This window comes from Martes martes, assembly GCF_963455335.1.
Source record: "Martes martes genome assembly, chromosome: 6".
NCBI lineage: Eukaryota > Metazoa > Chordata > Mammalia > Carnivora > Mustelidae > Martes > Martes martes.
This window is the reverse complement of record NC_137893.1, coordinates 56,880,167-56,900,423: the sequence shown is the minus strand read 5'-3', so window position 1 is coordinate 56,900,423 and position 20,257 is coordinate 56,880,167. Positions and strand designations below refer to the sequence as shown.

At 38.4% G+C, this 20,257-nt stretch overlaps 1 protein-coding gene across 1 annotated transcript; it reads right to left on the bottom strand.

The window, feature by feature from the left end:
- Positions 1 to 2,079: 2,079 nt before the first annotated feature.
- Positions 2,080 to 19,854, bottom strand: FBXO30 (F-box protein 30). The gene is made up of 3 exons (XM_080807290.1): positions 19,696 to 19,854; positions 9,360 to 11,415; positions 2,080 to 4,212 (listed from the first exon to the last, which is right to left on the bottom strand). The coding sequence occupies exons 2-3, from the start codon at positions 11,397 to 11,399 to the stop codon at positions 4,009 to 4,011; spliced, it is 2,244 nt and encodes a 747-aa protein (XP_080663416.1). The 5' UTR covers positions 11,400 to 11,415; positions 19,696 to 19,854; the 3' UTR covers positions 2,080 to 4,008.
- Between the last annotated feature and the right edge of the window lie 403 nt (positions 19,855 to 20,257).

Sequence of the window (20,257 nt, the reverse complement as noted above, 5' to 3'; positions counted from 1 at the left end):
ATCACATCACATTCTGATATGGTGTGACATGCATGAAACACATTTTTTAATATTTGTATAACTATTCCTTAGGAAAATTTTAAAATTAAAAAATCCTATGTCTTTTTAGGTTGGGATGCAATGTATGAAGAAATCTATTTTGCTTCTAAATGCCAAAAACTACATTTGGATTGCTAGAGGTTAACAATATGTTATCAATATAGTAATAAAAGCTACCATATTTTCAAGGGATATGTACGTTTTGTTGAAAATTTCATTATCTTCAAAGTTGCTAAGATCCCAATATCCATTGTCAGGGGATAGTTAATAATAGCAACTATATTGATAGGATATGTAGCACAGGGTCAAAGACCAAAAAAGATTACATACTTATATACTTCTGATAAGACAGAAACTCAATCTTTAGGTTGAGTTAGAAGGATTCTTACAAATATTTTTGTAGGATTTAACCCAGTATTTGTGTACTTCTACTCTTTTTATCCTAGAAATCTAATATGTTCACACGACTCTACAACCATTCAACAAGAGTGAGAATGACAGCTAATCTAAAGCTTAATGCTAATGAACTATAAGTTGCACTGAAATTCACTTTGAACAGAAGAAATACAAGTGAAATACTAGTAATAACAGTACATTTTAAATACTAGTAAATACTAGTTTTTTAAAAAATGTCCAGCCACCATGGTACCCAATGTATTTTGTCATATAGCTGTAAGACTGAGACAACATACATTATAACCATTCATAAATTACCACTACTCTTAATTTTGTAATATACATGTGTGTATATACACAAACATACCCACCCCAATACCACATCATTCAGGAGGACTGGCATGTCCTAGGCTCTTCTCTAAGTTCTCATACTTCACTGTGCATCAGAATCCCCTGAAGGCCTTTGTTAAAGCAGATTGCTGTTTTCCACCCAAGTTTCTGGTTAAGTCTACAGAGAGACCCAAGAATCTGCATTTCTAACAAATTCCTGGGTGATGCTGATGCTACTGGCTCAGAGACCACATTCTGGGAACCTCTACTGCAAGGGATCTGTGAGTCTCAAAAGGCAATTGCAGAGAGAGATGAAGAGAGGGGAAGAGAGAGAGAAAATTATATAAAAGGTGACACTGGAGACTGTAGTTATTAAATTAATGAAAAGAGAGGGAGAAAGAGAGAAAAAGAGGGAGAGGGAGAGAGCGAACAAGCAAGAGTCCACTCTCAAGAGAGAAAGACATGCAGTTCTGGCAAAGGAGGCAGCAGATAAAAGTGAATACAGATACTGTCTTCCATCCTAATACTTGCCCTTTATCTTGCTGGTTAGGAAAAAACTAAGAAATCATGGGTCTCCTGGGTGGCTCAGTTTTGTTGAGCCAGGGTCTTGGGATCAAGCCCTGCAGAAGGCTTTCTGCTCAGTAGGGAGTAGGCGTCTCCTTCTCACTCTTCCTCTGTGCTCTCTCAAATGAATAAATAAAATTTTAAAACAAAACAAAACAAAACAAAAACTAACAAATCAACAAAGACCTCTCAAATGACAATTAACTTAATTGACATACAAACCTTTTCACACTTAAAAGGCTAGATAGAGGGGGGCACCTGGGTAGCTCAGTGGGTTAAGCCTCTGCCTTCAGATCATGATCTCAGGGTCCTGGGATCGAGCCCCGTATTGGGCTCTCTGCTCAGCAGAGCGCCTCCTCCCCACCTCTCTCTGCCTGCCCCTCTGCCTACTTGAGATCTCTCTCTGCCAAATAAATTTAAAAAAAAAAAAAAAGGGTAGATAGATTGTTCCCATTACAAGTTTTAGAAAAACAATATTGCCAGAAACTTGTCAGTCTTTCAATACCCCTAGACGGGACTACTTTCAAGAAAACACTAAAGGGGCACAGAAAGTTAACTAATGAGTTTTCCATATAAAAAAAAAAAAAAAAGAATGCTCACCAGTAAAACATGGGTGAGCGATGATAATCAACAACCAACTCCAATTACATGCAGAAAATCTACTTAGAAACACTGTGTGTGGAATCTGTCAAACAAGTATTAAATTTTTATTCATATGAAAGTTTTTCCTTTAAAGTTACTGAGCCACATAAAGGGAAAATATTAATTTTATTAGAATTTGAACAAATGTTGCACAAAGAAAACATTTTAACAAAATTGTATGGTGGCACAACAAACAAAAAAGAAAACAGCCAAAGATGTGTAAAAGAAATATAAGGTGGAAAACTGTTAAATATCTCATGATCCAGTGTAGAAACAAGAAGTCTGAACTTAAAAACCAAAGAAGCACGACCATAAAACAAAGTTAATGTTTGTGCTATCCTAACCAGACACATTCTTCAGCAAAACTTTAAAAGGCAGTTATACTTTACAGTATTTGATCTTATTTCCGACTTTTTCAGAAATAGATTACTTATATAATTCAATCTCACAGTTCCAAGCTTAAGCACTGAGAAATAATTATCCTAGTAACTGAAATGATAGGAGAGGCAAAACAATTGATCAGTTTTTAATGCTATATTTTCAACTGTAATAAGGGCTTGATCCAACAAAAGAAGTCAAAAGCAGATCAGAGTTCCCTTCTATTGCCCAAGGAACACCTCTGCCCAATCTGACTGCCATAGTATTGTTACCCTAGTTGACAAAAAGCATTCTCAGGGACTAATGTAGGAAGAGAAGACACACTAGAAGTTTGATATTTTATAGCAAGGTAACTTGTCACCATTTCAGACTACCAAATACCAGAAGTTACTTAAAACAAATTATTTAAGTGTTCCCCATCTTTGCAATTTATTTCTAAATAACTGACATATTCATTTTTTTAACTGACCACGTCAGGTCAATAATAGTGTAAATCAATTTGAAAACTATAATAGAATACTTCAAGAATAGGACTTTGATATTTTTCTCTTATATCTTGATCTTTACACAAAGATGCAATTCTTACTCTCTTGGTAGAGAAGTCTATGGGAAATAAATCTAGAAATGTTTTAAGGAGATTGTCAACCAAGACAGGTTTCTCCATTTCATGATTGTCATCTAACAAAGATACCAAATTTCACATTTTTAAACATCTTAAAACAATATAGTTGTGATTTTTATAGACATAAAAAGGCAAAAATTCTAAATACATAGGAAAGAAAGCCCTTTGCATTCTAAATATTTGAAATTTATTCACATAATATGCCCAATCTGAACTTTAAATGAGGTATATTTTCTTCTTTCCAAATATCAAAAACCTTGCAAATATATCATAACATGAAGTTTCAAATTATAATAAATTCACAGGCTTTTTGTCAGTTTTCACTTTAACCTGTCATAAAACACACTGCTGTGAGTCTTTGGACGTGGTATCTAAGAAAAAAGGAAGTTGCACATGGTCACTCTCTGTATGAGAGTTGCGAATACATAAGGTGAAAACACTTTTATGGGTATTTTTAAAACATGATAAATGTACTACCAAACATTAATCATGATTTAAAATATTACATAAATACATATTAAAGATCATCTAGGTATCCACAATCATATAAGGGGAGCACTAGAAAATAAAAATTTTATAATGATCTTAGGGCAGTCCTTAAGCAATTGAATGTCTTTATCTGAAAAACTTATGCTGAAAAAATCTGAATCTAAGTTTTGCTTTCTGAACGCGTGGGTTATAACCCACAGAAAACATGAGGGACAAATGTTTGGTCAGGATCTTGTTAGTTTAAGAAACAAAAGATTTAAAAACCAAAATATGCACACCATTAAAAATACTAATTCTGGAAATTATGCAGCTAAAAATTAAAATCACCCTGTCCAGCAAGTTCCAAAAATTTCACACATTTCAAACATTAAGGCAACTTGTTTCCAACTAAACAGTACTTTATAAAAATATATGTCACTTCAAAACATTATATACATAGTGGCAATAAATTTAGCTAGTTGTAATCTTTAATACATTAATAAAGTGTCACATATTACAAAGAAATTATACTAGGTGTTTGCATGTATGCACAAGTGGAGTTACAGTTTTTAAAGTACAGGTTTTAAAACTGAGCGAAGTGAACGTCCCTCTTTAGTGAGTTCTCGTGTCACACACATACACGGCAATGGGATTGCTTCTTCCCGTTTCTCTACAATATTGTAACTGCATTTCTTCAAGTGGTCAGCCATGCTTAGGATGTCAGCAAATTTCCATTCATTAACAGAACAAAATGCAGTACTGAATCGCCATACCTAAAAGAAAATTCTACTTCAGATTTAAACAAATCAATTTATAAGAATCAAAATACACTTCTTACTCCAACTGCAAACATTTCTACTGTTTGAGAAATATCCAATATAAAGTTCCAAGCAGTTAGCTACAAAACTGAAAAGGAGTAAATCCATTTGGAGGCAGATCTGTTTATCAAACACTTCCAGGATAATCACTTCTATGACATTGTAACTTCAACAAATTCAGTAACCAAAAAGAAAGAAATAAAAAGCAAAACTCAACACTAAAAACTACATCCAACTTGGCTTACTAAGCAATTTTTTAAAAGATTTTACTCATTTATTTGAGAAGAGAAAGAGAGACAGTACGTGAGCAGAAGGAGAGGGAGAGACACTCCCAAGCAGACTCCCCAGCTGAGCACACAGATCCCGATATAGACCTCGATTCCAGAACTGAGCCAAAGTCAAACGCTTAACTGACTGAGCCACCTAGTTGCTCCTAAGCAATTCTTTAAAAATCATAACCTTGTAGGGATGCCTGGGTGGCTCAGTCAGTTAAACATCTGCCTTCGGCTCAGGTCATGATCTCCGGGTCCTGGGATCAAGCCCTGCACTGGGCTCCCTGCTCAGCGTAGACTGTTTCTGCTTCTCCCTCTCCCTTTGCCCCTCCCCCCACTCACATGGCCCCCTCACTACCCTCCCACCCCCCAGGGCTCACTCTCTCTATCAAACAAGTAAAATCTTTTTTTAAAAATACACTAATACTGGGCGCCTGGGTGGCTCAGTGGGTTAAAGCCTCTGCCTTCGGCTCAGGTCATGATCCCAGGGTCCTGGGATCGAGCCCCGCATCGGGCTCTCTGCTCAGCAGGGAGCCTGCTTCCTCCTCTCTCTCTCTGCCTGCCTCTCTGCCTACTTGTGATCTCTGTCTGTCAAATAAATAAATAAATAAATCTTTTAAAAAAAAAAAAAATACACTAATACTATACCAAGGTACCTTATCATTCCACTATTTATAAGTCCCAAAGGTACTTAGTAATATTCATGAATACAGGTACTCAATTTATTCAAAATGTTTCTGAAAATTTACATAAAACACTTTTGTAAAATGAACCTTATTTAATTCCAAATCATTGTAAAATGCATTTCTAGGCAAAAATTCACCTGCTATCCCTATTCATGTGTCTGTTGGTAAAAATATGAGCTACTTCCCCTTTTACCCACTCAGCAGCTCCAAGCCTTGAAACAATGTCATCTTATTAGTTCAGCAATGACAGCTGTGGCCCCTTCTCATCTTTACAATTCTAAATATAAAGCTATCTGAACACAGGAAATAAGCATGAATGGAGGACAGACACAAGTAACAAGTATGAATGGGATAGATCAGGCCTAGGCATCCTAGCTAAGCTCATCAACAAGGAAATGTTAGAGCACACTAAATGCACAGTAAACAGCAGATACTCTAGCAAGTGGCTGTGAATTTGAGGAAAGCCCTCAGCACTCAGAGCTTCTCAGGAAAGGAGGGCAATGCCTTCCGAGGTGACTAAATGTCTTCCAATTCCGTGGAACACTTTCACTTTTCAGCAGGCAATAGAAATCACCACTGTTCCACACAAAGGGTACTTACTCCCTATATTTCTTAGGGTTATCCATCAATTATGCCTCCTGTGGAGTTCTTCCTCAGGAGTCCATGAAGGTCTAGAAGTAGCTACCAACAGATTACAAATATTGCTAGCCTCCCTTACAATCCCCTATGCCTATGAAACTACAGGAAGAATGAGGAGTTCTGTTAAGCCTCAGCAGAACAAATTCATGAGTGATTCCATGGCGACAGATGGCCTCCCAATTTCCACAAGAGTCTGATGAAACAAACTCAGAAAAAAAATGGAGGATTCCCATCTCCTGATGCAAGGCTTCTTAGTAATGGGCCAATTTTTCTTTCAGAAGTATTCCTCAAGTACTTACTTAGTGCCCACTATATGGCAGCGCTGTTCTAGGCAGTGGATATTTTGGTTCCCAGAGAGTCTCACTTTTCAAGGAACTTACAGTCTAACGAAACCGGTAATTCATCAGTGAATTACGAACAGCACGGAGTGTACTCTAGTAGGGGTATACAGAGTAGGGGAAGAGAATGGGGCACCACACGAACCAGAGCTATACACCTCCCTGAAAGCTTCAGGGTGGGGTTCTAGAAGGCTTTCCTGAAGAAGATCTGTAGAGTGAGCAGCGTATGTAGTGAGAAGATGAAGATCACAAGCTCCAGAGACAGGTTCCCTAGGTGTGAATCCATCAATTAGTTGGACAAGTTACTTCATCTCTTTAAACTTTGGTTTCTTCATCCATAAAATAGAGACAGTAGATTAAATAGGTAAACAGAAATAAAACGTTTATTAGCACAACGTCCAGCATATTGCAAATGCTCAGATGTAGTTACTATATTAGAGACAGCACATTCAAAGGCCTTAAGGCAAGAAGTCAGAAAGAAAACATCAGGACTCTGTAAGTAAATCAACATAGATGGAATATAAAAGGACAAGAGGAAACTAAGGAGGTAAGTAAGGACAAGATTATAAAAATTCTTAAAGGTTCATTAGGGAGTCTTTCTCTGTCCCAGAGCAATGAACAAACATTAGTTTTTAGACACTACAGTGTAAGAACTGTATTTAAGAAAATATTTAACACGCTAGTACTTATGTAGAGAGTATGTTGGAGAAGGGTCCAGTTAGGAACAGAAATCCAGTTAGGCTCTTGTGGTAATCAAGAGAGAGCTGAAGGGGAGAGAGTTAGGTAAATGGCAGTGGAAACAGTAAAGTAACCTGAGAGGTATGAAGGAGGGAGACTCAAGAGAACATTAAGATTACCTAGATATGAAAATAAAGGGGGAAAAAAAGAAGTCAACCCTAATTCCCAAATTCCTAGTTTAGGCAATTTGATAGATAATGTCACTTGCCGAGATTTTTTTTTTTTAAATCAAGCTTTTTCCCAGCTTTTTTTCTCTTTTTAAGGTTTTGAGAGAGAGACAGAAAGAAATGAGCAGTGGGTAGCGGCAGAGGAGGGGAGACAGAGAGAGAGAATGAGAGAAGCAGACTCCCTGTTGAGCAGGAAGCCTGACACATCTGACGCAGGGCTTAATCCCAAGATCCAGAGATCATGACCTGAGCCAAAGGCAGACCCTTAACTGACTGAGCTACCCAGGCACCCCACCGCTTGCTGAGTTAAAGAGGGACAGAGAGGAACCTGGGTGGCTCAGTCAGTTGACCATCTGAGTCTTGATTTTGGCTCAGGTCATGATCTCAAGGTGGTGAGACTGAGCTCTACAACGGGCTCCGCACCCAGCCAGGTGTCTACTTGAGATTCTCTCTCTCCCTCTGCCCCTCTCCACTGTGCATGCAAGCTCTTTAAAATAAATCAATAAATCTTAAAAGAAAAAGGGGGGATAAAGATGTGAAATGGGTTGGACATGCTGAGTTTGATGAAGCTGTGAGATAATCAAGAGCAGATACTTATATATAATCCTCTGGAGTTCAGGAGAAAGTGGCCAGGATATAGATGTGTAAGTAAACTGTATAAATGATGGCAATTTAAACTTCAAGAGTAGATGAGATTTTCTGCAGAAACAGAATCCCCAGAAAATATTTCACCCCACAGGTCAATACTAGTGGGCAAGGACAAAAATAATACTATGCTTGGAGTATCCCATCCCAAATGAAGAAAGACACCAAGTCCTCTGTATGTGTATACATACATATACACAGCAAGTATGAAACTTTCTGCCACCAAAATTCCTATTTAGAAAAAAAAAAACCTAAAATAAGTAGGGTGTTCATTTGTTGGTGAAAGCTTCAGAAGAACACAGAAAATGTAGAATTCTGAAGAACTGGAGCAGTGAGTAAAAGTCAGAGAAAATCTAAGGGTGGTAAGAACAAAGTATCCAGAAATATGAACCTTGTGCAATCAAGGTGAAATTTACCAAATTTTTTCTACTTTATAAAATGCAAAATGTCATATTATAAATGTTCTAATATTAAAAGCTCCTGAAATAAAAGATATTTATAGTGTCTTCTAGTTTCTACTAGACAGTGCCTCAAACATAAGGTGGGCAAAAGCAGTGGTGCCTGGCAGGCTCAGTTAGTAGAGCATGCAAATTTTGATCTCAGGGTTGTGAGTTTGAGCCCCATGCTGGGTGTAGAGATTATTTATAAATATGATACAACTACTACTACTACTACTACTACTAAGTACAAAAGTGGATTTTCACAAATCCAAGACTTGCTCCCAGATCTGCCTAAATCTCCAGTTCAAGCCTCCAATATGCAACACTCTCTGGTACCATTCTAACCTAGAGCCCCCCCCCCACCCGACAATATAAAATCCAAGTATCCTACTCTTTCCTCACTTCAACCTAACACATATCCACATCCATCATGTTTTCTAATCTCCAAATACTCCACAGCTCACTTACTAGTAGCAGCAGTTATAACTTATCTTTCTCCCTGTTTAAGTTCTACCTGAAATAACTAAGTTCTAAGAAAGTTGCTAAGAATGCAGAGAAACTGCCAATTTTAAGCAGCAGAAAACCTTCTCCTTGCTTCCTCCATTGTCCTATGATGAAAACATCTCAGATGGAGCTCAAACTGGAAGATGGTTAACATGGACTCAAAAGGAACTGTTACAGAAGAACTGAATATAGAAAAACAGTATGAAAAAAACAGAAGTGGGGGCGCCTGGGTGGCTCAGTGGGTTAAAGCCTCTGCCTTCGGCTCAGGTCGTGATCTCAGGGTCCTGGGATCGAGCCCCACATCGGGCTCTCTGCTCGGCAGGGAGCCTGCTTCCTCCTCTCTCTCTGCCTGCCTCTCTGCCTACTTGTGATCTCTGTCTGTCAAATAAATAAATTTAAAAAAAAAACTTTATTAAAAAAAAAAACACAGAAGTGGCTGCAGCCATGTTAGATTAGAACCTAGTATTAGGATGTCTGCAATAAATACGTGATTATGACAAACTACTCTAACCCAGTTTTTCATTAATCATTATTTTTAAAAATGTCTGTCAGATTAAAGTGTAAGTTTTAAGGGCGGTCAATTTTCAACAAGGTCTTAATTTTACTGATTCTACAACATTAAGTGTCTACTGTATATCAAATATGGGGGTGATATGGTTAAGATTAAACTAACCTTTTCTTTTACTTGCCATGATGAATTTCCTTCTGGATACTTCCTTTTTCCCCACTGCAGTATGACCATTCCACGAGACTGAAGCAGGCTGCCACACACATCCCTCATTAACCTGGATACACATGAGAGCTGGCATAAACTGAAGCCATCTAGAAAGCCTGCAATATGTTGTAGGACCTCAAAAGGAAGACTACTTAGATGGTCACTATGCAATCCCAACACACAGTTTCTAGCAGGCTCTACTAATACTGTAGATACACATGGCTGAACTCCAAATGACCTCAAGTGGCGGTCATGTATAATCTTTGCTCCTTGTGTTGATGGACAAAATCTACGCTGAGAATAGGTACAACCATAATATGCTAAAGGACACCTCTGTTCCATCCAGCCATTGAGTCCAGCATGAATGTCACCATGCACATTCTTAAAATGTGAAGAAAATTCTTTTCTTCTAAATAACTGTCCACAAACAAATGTAAACATTGAACGCTGCTTGGGTTGGTACCTAGCAACACATTCCAATACTAAATCCAGCCCAAGTGTCTGAAAAGGACTTGGATTTGAAAGCTGTGGGTTGGCATGATCACAAGCTGATGCTGAAGCTATTTCCCCAACCATTGTATTTGTAGCTAATATTGCAGATGGAAGCGAAAAAGTCTGAGTCCCAAAGTCAACGTGATAAACATCAACCATGCGACTATCAGATATACCCCTCCCACCTGGAGAATCTCCTAGACAAAACAGCAATGCTGCTGTGATTAGGTCTATTCCTTGGAGGCCCATTGGATCTTCTGCAACTTCCAAATCTGATGTATCTACTGCTTTATCTTCTTTTGGTTTAGACCAACATGAGTTAGAAAGAAATTTGAATGAAGGAGGATGACTGAAAGATAAGACATCCACATTTCTCAGGTCCCCTAAGTCTACTTTTCTCCAACACAATGCTCCTTCATCCTCATCATCTGGCATGAGGATATGCTGAACTGTGCCATTAAGCAAAGCACCAGGTGGTATTACTTCCCTAAGTTGTGCTGCTACGGAAAGTGAACTGGAAGGTTGTGAAGTGCCATCTGATGCCATACATTCTCCATTTGTTAAGTTACTTTGTTTTGAATCACCATGTAATTTCTGATTTTGGTCTACGGCCTGTGCACATATATTTTCCAAAGAAAAGCCATTACAAAGAGCAGAAGTGGCATAAGAACTGTTATTTGAGTCACACAATAAATCACTTGAACCATTTTGTTCAGACTGGACATTCAGACTTGTGTCATTATGGTCAATTCCACCTACTGCTCCTATCTCATCCTCATAAAAATGGTCCTGGTCTTTTAAGTGCGTATTCTGCAAGCTTCCTTTGGGATCTTGCTCTTCACTCATGTCATTTGGGGAAGCACAAAGACTTGTACTCAACATGCCAATGTCTCTTGTCGCAGTATTCAGGATATCTAAAGCGGCAGCCAAACTTCTGGTTGTTTCTACAGTAGCTTGATAAAGTGCACCATAAGATTCTTCATCAACAGACACCAAACCATTAGTATGTGGTATTTCTGGGACACTTGATTTAACTGAGATTTGTTCTCTAGATTCTGATACTTTATCAGTCGCTTTTGACATCATGGTGGCTACTTTGAGAGACTCTAAGAGCATCCTTTGGTCTTGAAGGGCCAAGGCCATATCTAATTGTGCCACTTCATCAACATCTCTGCTTAGATTTTCATACGATTTCCGATCTGCATAACTAACTGGCCATCGGTTCCACTCCATAGTACAGCACACCACACTTGCAGGACACATTTCTAGATGTTCAGCAACTTTATTTCGAGCCATTGTAAATGGACATCCGAAGTCACTATTTAAGCAAGGCACTCGTTCAAATGGACATAAAAGTCGATGTTCATCAGCTTTACAAGAATGGAAAACTGCTCCACACACCAACGGACAACCAATCAAGTCACAGGAAATCCCAGGCTCTGGTCTTATCATACACCGTCTACTGACACAATTCACACAGTGCGAGTGCTGCAGCTCCTCCTCCATAATGGCCAGTCCAGCTCTAGTTGTTGAGATGGGAAAAAGATAAGAAGTTAGGCAAAAAGCGGTTGATTTTTAAAAATTGTTGAATAACAAAAATCAAGTCATAAAGAAATATATGTAAAATAAGCATACTTAACAAGTTTATTTTACATATAATCAATTCATCTTGAAACAACTTAAGCACTCATTTCAAATAACAATGCAAAAGTTCATTTTTTACATACAATAATATGCCTAAAAGACTAAATGTTTCAAAATATAATGCTTAAATTCTAGTATACTGTGTAGTATATAAATTGATGCTAAATACAAATTAATGCATATCTGACTTTTAGATTTCAAAGAACCCTTTAGCTTTTACTTTTTTAGTTTCAAATAAACTGACTCTGAAGCACCCCATAGTACACTAACATCATCATATTCCTGAGAGAATGATCTGAATTTCATGAATATACTTAACTAAAACTATTATAAGTTTTCTTTTTATACCCTCTAAATATAGGAATTCATTTAAGATTTCTTCTACTGATCATTCCTTCTACATATGCCTTAATACCTTCTACAACAAATCACCATAGTAAGCCTTAATTAAAACATACATGGAATTTACCCAGAAAATCTAAGTTCCAGCTCCAGTTCATGGGTTCATGGCTAGGGGCAAATCACTTACTTCTGAGGGCTACACCTTCCACTTACTCATTCAACACCTATTTATTGTTTAACTATGTACCAGGCACTGTGTTTGGTGTGGCAATATAAAGATTAGTCCGACATGGTAACTCCTCTGAAGGAGCTACAGCAGGTCAGAGATACAACAGTAAAAATCATGTCTCATTATTATGTGATCAATCTGACAGAAGTAAAATGGTAACACAGAGAAGATAATCATCACTATGGGGAGGGGCTACAGAAGAATTCACAGTAGTCTTCAAAGATGGGAAATCTTAAGCATAGGAGGGAAGAATTAGAAAGCAAGTATTCAGTGCTGAAGTAACAACACATGTAAATGGAAAAAAACAAGTGGCAAAACATGTTCAGGGAACCTCAAGTTTCCTAGTGTTGCTGAATCACAAGGTGAAATGCTAGGTAGCTCTGAGAGATGGGGCTGGATGATAGAAATAAATCAAATCATGACGACTGTGCTCTATACTACTCTTACGAGTTCAGACTTTAAGTAACAGGAATTCACTAAAGAGTTGAGCACAGAAATAGTATCTATAAAATAACAGGAGGGATTTACAGATACCTAATGGTCCTTCCTTTTATCAAGAAAAATTTTATACAAAAATAGAGAAAGCATCAGCAGAATATACTGATTTAATTATAATTTTAATCCTATTCGATGTATCTTCGTCTAAAATCTTCAACTTCTTTATTGGCTTGTCCCTATGAGCAGTAAAAACGTAAACTATTTCATCTTTAAAAACCTAAATAATAAAACAGTATCTCCCTTTACTACTACTCTTTTTTCCTAAAATTTCCAAATTTTCAAGCTTCCAGAAAAAAAAATTTTCCAAATTTTGAAATTTCCAAATCTTCAAGCTTCCAGAAAAAAAAAGAAATTAAAAAGCAAAAAACAAAAAAACCAACAAATAGGCTTCATGCCTCCCATATACTCTTCAGCCCTCTAATCTGGCTTTCTTGTGACCAACAGTCATTAAAACTGCGCTGAGATCCTTGGTGCTAAATTCAAAGGGCATTTTTTTCCAGACTTCATCTTCCTTGGCCATTTACCTCATTATGTTGACTAGGCCCTCCTTTTTGAACTACTTGTCCTTCCTTAGGATGTTACATTTCCCTGGCTTTCTCCCTACCTTTTTTTTACCTTTTTTATGTTTTAAAAAAATAAAAATAAAAGCATTCACAGCAATGAGCCTACGATATTTATTTTTATTTTTGGCTATTCCTTAATCTTTTCTAATCCTTAATATTTTCTAAAATATTTCTCTTCTCCAGGGATCATGTCATTTCTTGCTCATTCTATTCATTCCCTCTGGGTGCTCTCAATTTCTCAAAAGCTTCAATTACCACCCATATGCTGAAAACCTCCTCTTGCCCAGATCCCTATCCCAGACTTCAGATCTCTACCAATAAGTCAATTACTTATTATACGTCTCTACCCCTATATGGGACAAGCAATTCATCTTAACACTTCCCAAATTAAATTACACTGTAATAGATAATAATTTTCTGGGTAAGAAGTAGATTCTTAGCCTATTTTCTTCACTTCAGTGCATAAAAGATTACTAGCTCTCTGACGTATTTTTCCATACATGCTATCTGGGTTTCAGGTGGCTAAAGTAAACTAATTACTCCCGAAATTGCTATTTGTTTTTGTCCAATCCAGGGATGATTTTCCTCAAACAATAACAAAAAAGCCTACCTCATACTGACAGATCTCTACTGATTAAGTAGAAAAGTTCTGAGTTGATATTATGGCACTTACTGATGCTAGGGGGCATGGAGGAGGCAGGGGGAACAGGGCATGCATTTAACAAAAAACTGTATTTTTTATTGTTTTTTAAAAATTACAAATTATGAATTAAATACTTCTGAATGTTTACCCCATAAATTTTATAGGTTAAGACAGAACCTGTAAGTTAAACACAGACATGCTGAGAGTCATAATAGAAGAATGACAGACTAATGATAAGAAACATTTGTAAATTAAGCAGATGTTCAAAGAGCAATGTTAGTAAGAATTAAGACAAATTTTACTGAGTGCTTAGATTGTGAAAACAGCGGAAGCTTTCTTATTTTGCAACAAATAGAGGGAGTTCATCTCACATGATGAGGGTTATAAACTTGACTGTTACTAAGAGAGAACCTAAAAATACAAGCAGTTCCAAAGAAGTAACCACTACTCTCATAACTTGCAGGAACACTTTATGTTATGTGCACATCACATGACTATACCAGGCAGAACACATTCAAAAACATCACTTAACTCAAAACTGTTTAAAACAGCAACTGCTACAAACAACTAAGTTAAATGCAAAACAGTAACAACTTTGAAAGGAAGACACAGAGGCCTCTCAAGCTTCAAAATAGTTCCACACTACCCCCCTTGGAATAAGAACAATGTTTAAAAAAAAAATAAAAATAAAAGCATTCACAGCAATGAGCCTACATACTTATTTACTGAAATAGACTCAGGAAGGAAAAAAGCACACTAATTATGTACCAATCTTCTCCTTACATACACCATTTCACTTAGTGTCCCTTAATCCTCTTTACAACCCTTAGGAAACTGAGGTTCAGACAGGCTTAAGGGACTCCCCTAAGGTCATCTCCCTAGTTAAGTGGCAGAGCTGGGACTTCAATCTACATCTGATCAATGGACAACAGAAGATAATGTTTACTCATAAAAGTTTAAGAAAACAGGCAGCACTTCAGTAACTGGTGATCCAATTTTAAGATGTTATTTGAGGAATGGAGGTTACACAACTTTGCTTGTAGTTTATTCCAACACTTAATCACCCCTGTGGTCAAGAAAGTCTTTTTGGTCCTTTGTAATTACAATAGCACATAACTTTGCTTTGAATGTCAGTATTTAAAACTACTTTTAAAATAACTTGCATTTATAATAGTATAAACTTACAGAACAAGAATATAAATTCAGCAATTCTCAAAACAGCAATATAAAGCAGGAATCAAGTTTAATTCCATTTTACAAGTAAATATATTAAGAAGTAAGTTAAGAAAAAGCACTAGATAATAACCAGAGTATTCTGGGGACAGAACCCTCAGCTTCAGAATTTAAAACTTCCAGATCCATCCTTTTCTAATCAAGATCATTATCAGATTAAATATACCTCCATTAGGTATTTTGCAATTTCTCATAAATCCTGTGAAATGGGTTTAAAAACATCATCCCTGATTTATCAGTTGAACAGTGACACAGCAGGCCCATTAGAAAACATGTTGCTAAAATTGAGGCTTCAAGTTCAAGATAAACTTAATTATAGAACTCCTCAATATTAAGTTTTCTTAAACCCTCTTGAAAAAGAATCTTAACATTCCAAATAACATCTTTATAATTCACACTTAAAGTTGAATGACTGGAAAAAGTCTCATTAGACTAGAAAATATGTGTAAATGATTAAATGCTTTACAATAGTTTCAATTTTCTCCAATAGAAATTCTTGGCCAACTCATACTCTGTGACAAGCAATCCGTAAAAATAGTTTTTTAAGACATGGCATTTTCCCATACAGTGAAAGGAGGCCTTGTCATTTGAAGTTATTTCTATACACAAAAATAATGCCTTCAAAAAACCATTTCTTTATTTTTCCAGATTCATTAAAATAATTAAGGAGATAAATAAATGAAGCACTGCAACTTAGCATGATTTTAAAAATGCTAGGTCAAGTCACCCAAAGCACTCAACACAGCTTGCTGCTATCTGTGCCTCTGTTAGCAAGATACATGCATACACGCAAGCACCCCCTCCCCACAACTGCTGCCTAGAATCCTTAAGTCTCAGTTTAAATGTTACTTTCTACATACCAAAGGCAAGGTATGGATCCCATATTATGCTGTGTGCTCATTACACATTGGATTTTTCCTTGTAATACTAGTCACAACTCTAAGTAAATCACTATCCTTTAGTATCTAACCCCACAGGAAAACTATAAGCTCCATGAAGGAGGCAGGGTCATCTCTTGTCTCATCCATCCATTCTTGTGTTTCCTATATTTCAAACTGTGCCTAACTGGAGCATCACTTATTTTAGAAATATGAATAAATGAAAGATATATACTAAAAAAAACAGCTAAACGGATTCCAAAACAAAACGAGGTTTTTGATTTCATAGAAAACTACACACTTCTTGAAAAAAATACAACCTTACAGACCTAGTATTACACAATCAGACAGAGTCAAAATTACTTTATTGTACCAGCTATAAAAAGTCAATAGTGTTCGAACATTTGCTAAGTACCTAAGTCTGTATATTCCAAGCATTATATATAGAGTTAAGATAAATCATCCATGAAAAAAGCAAGTCAAAGGGAAAAGAAGTCAGAGACAGGTAATTTCAACCTTCCATTATTTTAAAATCTTAAAAAATAGTCATAAAAGGCACAGAAGTAAACATTTACCAGTATATTGCTCCACTATTTTAACTCCCTAATCAACTCTGCCCTCTAGTTACTGGTTACTTGACTATAGAAGGCATCAGCTTCAAAAAGAAAAGCAGAGGTGAAGGTGTCCACACATGTGCACAAGCCTGAGTAGGTACTGGGCTAAGAAAAGAAGCTCAAAAAAGGAAGTGGTATCAACCGACTGCTTAATACTGCAGTTCATATAGTACTAGATGAAACGCAATTGCACTTAAACAATAAAATGTTGCTTCAATGTGAGGATGAAATGGACCTACAGACAGACTTGTTCAATTAGTTAACACAAGTAAGTCCATGACTGAAATTTTACATTTAGCAATCAGTTATAAGCTCCTCTAAGCAAGTCTCATCCTTTTTGTATAGTCGGAGGTACTAGTCAGAGTAATACAACTAACTGTACAATTAATATTAAATACAAACACCTCCTGGCTGATTTGCTGATCAAGTGCAATCAGTTTTAAAGACCATAATAAACCTCAGCTGGACATCTTAACTGGTTTAAAAGGGGCGGGGGGGGGGGGAGGGGGGTGCAGTGCATCATGGTGACTAGGCAAGATCTAAAATCCACTATCATTAAACTCCACTCAAAGCACATGCCCTCCTGATGAGTCTAAAATGGCTAAATGGGTTACACTGTATACATTCTTTTTATTATAGTTCTGACTTTTTATAGAATGATGACCTAATTAAATGGAAAATTTTGTCAAATTTTTCACCCTTCCAGCTATGATATAATCCAAATATATATATTCTAAGTCTAAATATGGTCATGAGTAACTTATTCCAAAGTGAAAGTTCTAACTACTTGCAATGTTCTCCACTAAATAAATGAAATTATTACAGACTTACAAAAGAAACTAAAATAATATAAATATTTAATACTCAGACCAGAACCTGTTTGCACTGATTCTCAGATAAAAATAATCCACCCAAATGGTGGTACTCAACTTATTAAAATGGGCAGCATGGCATTGGGGAATGGGCTTCCAAGGAATCTCAGCTTTGTGACCCTGAGGCAATTACTCTACTGTGAAAACAACCTAGAACTCTACAAAGGTTGGGTTATATTTTATGTGCATGTCCAATGGAATACAATGTATTCCTTAGAAAAGGGATGTACTTCACTTTACACAACAGCCACGTTAACATACCCAAAGCTTTATGTAAAATTATTTTTTCTATCAGGTCATTTAGACTTATAAAGCTTATAAAAAGCAACTGTATGAGGAAATAACCTATGTTAAAAGTATCCACTCAATAAATAGACAGACAGACATCCCCTTTCTGTAAAGGATGGTTTTAATTGAGGTATGCTTTTCTGATTTAACTATCTAACTACCTACACTATAAAAAGCATTAGCCCAATGCCAATCTCACGTATTTCATCAAACTGAATTTGAAATTAAATATTTTATATAGCCTTTTGATTGAGGACTTTGTCAAAGAATTCTACAAATACAATGTCCTTTTAATGAAACAATCATAGGAACTTAGTTAAAAGATGTGTCCAAAATCATACAAAAATAGCATAGGGCTTATCCCATTAAAAGTCACATTTCGGTAATATAGTATATCAAAATAGTAAACACACATTAACCAACACCTATGTGGTGACCTCAAAGTACCTAACTATATACATTATCTCAAAATATTACTGCCCTTTAATAAATATTTTATTAGGACACTTTGTATTTTTTATAAGTCTCCGATGCTAGAGATGGCAAAATATTGGGTTGAAATTAAATACCCAGCACACTTGTAATGTATAAAAGTTTGCCTACATCGGAAACTTCGGTTCTCTGATAACCCTCAAAAACTCCACCCACCTACATTTCCAGAATCACAAAAAAAGCTTATGTCACTGCACTAAAGTGCTAGATAAGAACGAAATGGCAACTTAAAAGTTACCAAAACACCACGTTATCCCTAATTAAGCTTCTGGAGTAAGAAACAGTGACTAGGCATATAGAACAGTGATTCAGCCAAAACTGCAAATTGAAAAACTGAACCCTCAGAAAAATCCTAAAGGTACATTTTATGCTATTCTTTTCCCCTTCCTGAGTCGAAAACTGGAGTGCTTTCTAAAACCTTAATAAATACGAGCAAATGCAAAATCTGTTTCCATAACTTGTGTCTCTACAGGATACAACACGGTATTGAAATGCAGCGAAAGGAAGAAAGAAAGGAAGAATTTTAAAGTTCAAAACGTTCGGGAAGTTTTATGTTTAAAGTGTTTAAACAGTTTTAAGTTCACCTACACTGATATCAGAATGCCCATAAATAGCTTCATCTTGGATCAAAGTCAACAGAGTAATTACGGAATAAAAGGTCAATTCCTTCCCAAACCTCTTTTATCTGGGACTTACGACACGGCTCAGAAAGAAAAACAAGAGGGGGAATGGAGTACAAGAACCACGGTAAACAACACACTGCTCTGCCAGTCTCTCTCTAGTCTCACGGAGACACACGTTAAAAACACACTCGGAGGAGATTACTTTGAATTCAACGTGCACTCTGTGGCCCCCTGCCAAGCAGTGTTCCACGGGACAGGACACAAATAACTTGGAAATGGCTATACCCCTCAGATCCAGAAAATCAGGAAGTTTCTCTTTAATAAGGACTGAGGCGAAGACGAAGATCCGCTCACTACCATGAATGGAAAAGTTACTAACTTCACTCATCCCGGGAAGACAGCGGATGATGCCTCCCAATTTCACTTTAACCCATCTGTCCCCAAACACCCCCAAGTTCTTAAAAGGCAAAAGGAAACAGAACCCGCGTTTTCAAGGTTCTCAGGGCTTTCCAAGTTTACCTCCCGCTTCAGCCACCACCTCCCCCCGCCCCCCCGCATACAGACAGACACGCAGGCCAGGTGACACGGGGGTCGGTCCCCAGCTGTGGGTCGCCATTTGCCGGCCGCCTCCACCGCGAGGCAGGCAGGACGGCGCGCGCGGACACCCACGCGGCGGACGCCCTCTCGGCGCGCCAGGACGGCCGGCCCGGGACCCGCAGCGCCGCCGGGGGCGCTGCTTATTTACTCCGCCCAGGCCCGGCCCGCGGGACCCACGGCCGCCGCCGCCGCCCCGGCTTCAGGCCTCGCACCGCCCGGCCGCCGCCTCTGTCCTCGGCTCAGCCCGCGCCGCGCTGGCCTCCCCCGCCGGCCTCCCGACACTCACCGCCCCGCGCGGCCGAACCGCGGCCCAGGGCCTGGCTGCCGAGGACGCCGTGCTCGGCTGGTCCGCGCGGTCCCGGCCGTTCCGCGTCCCACACCCCCGTGCGGTCCGCCTCCTACTGGCCTCTCACCGCGCCGGGCCGCCGCCTTTTCTCCTCCTGTCCAGCTCTTCGGCCTCCTCCCCCCGCGGCCGCCCTCCTCGCACGCCCCGCCCCTCCCCGCCCAGCTCGGCCCCGCCCAGCTCGGCCCGGCACCGCCCACCGGACCCAGCCGGGCCTCGGCGGCTGCTGCAAACCCAACGGAGACGCGCACGCCGGGCCCGGCGGGGACGCGCACGCTGAGTTCGGCGGGGACGCGCACACCTTCTGCGGATGCTGGAAGAGAAGCAGGAGGGTGGGGTCTAGGGAGTCCTGGGCTTCGCGTGTCCAGCGAGGGGATTTCACTGGGACCCACGTGCCCTCCCTGATAGTGCTACCAAATCTTGTTGGACTTCAGCATCTTGTATCCCTGGAAGGAATCCTAGACCCGTAGTTTTGGAATTGAGGAAACAGGCCCTTGCAGACTGG

Bases quoted from the DNA above. Each gene is read 5' to 3' on its own strand.
- FBXO30 (XM_080807290.1), bottom strand. From the start codon at position 11,399: ATGGAGGAGGAGCTGCAGCACTCGCACTGTGTGAATTGTGTCAGTAGA. The intron at 4,213-9,359 runs GTTAGTTTAATC...ATTTTCTTTTAG, and splicing joins CATGGCAAGTAAAAGAAAAG to GTATGGCGATTCAGTACTGC.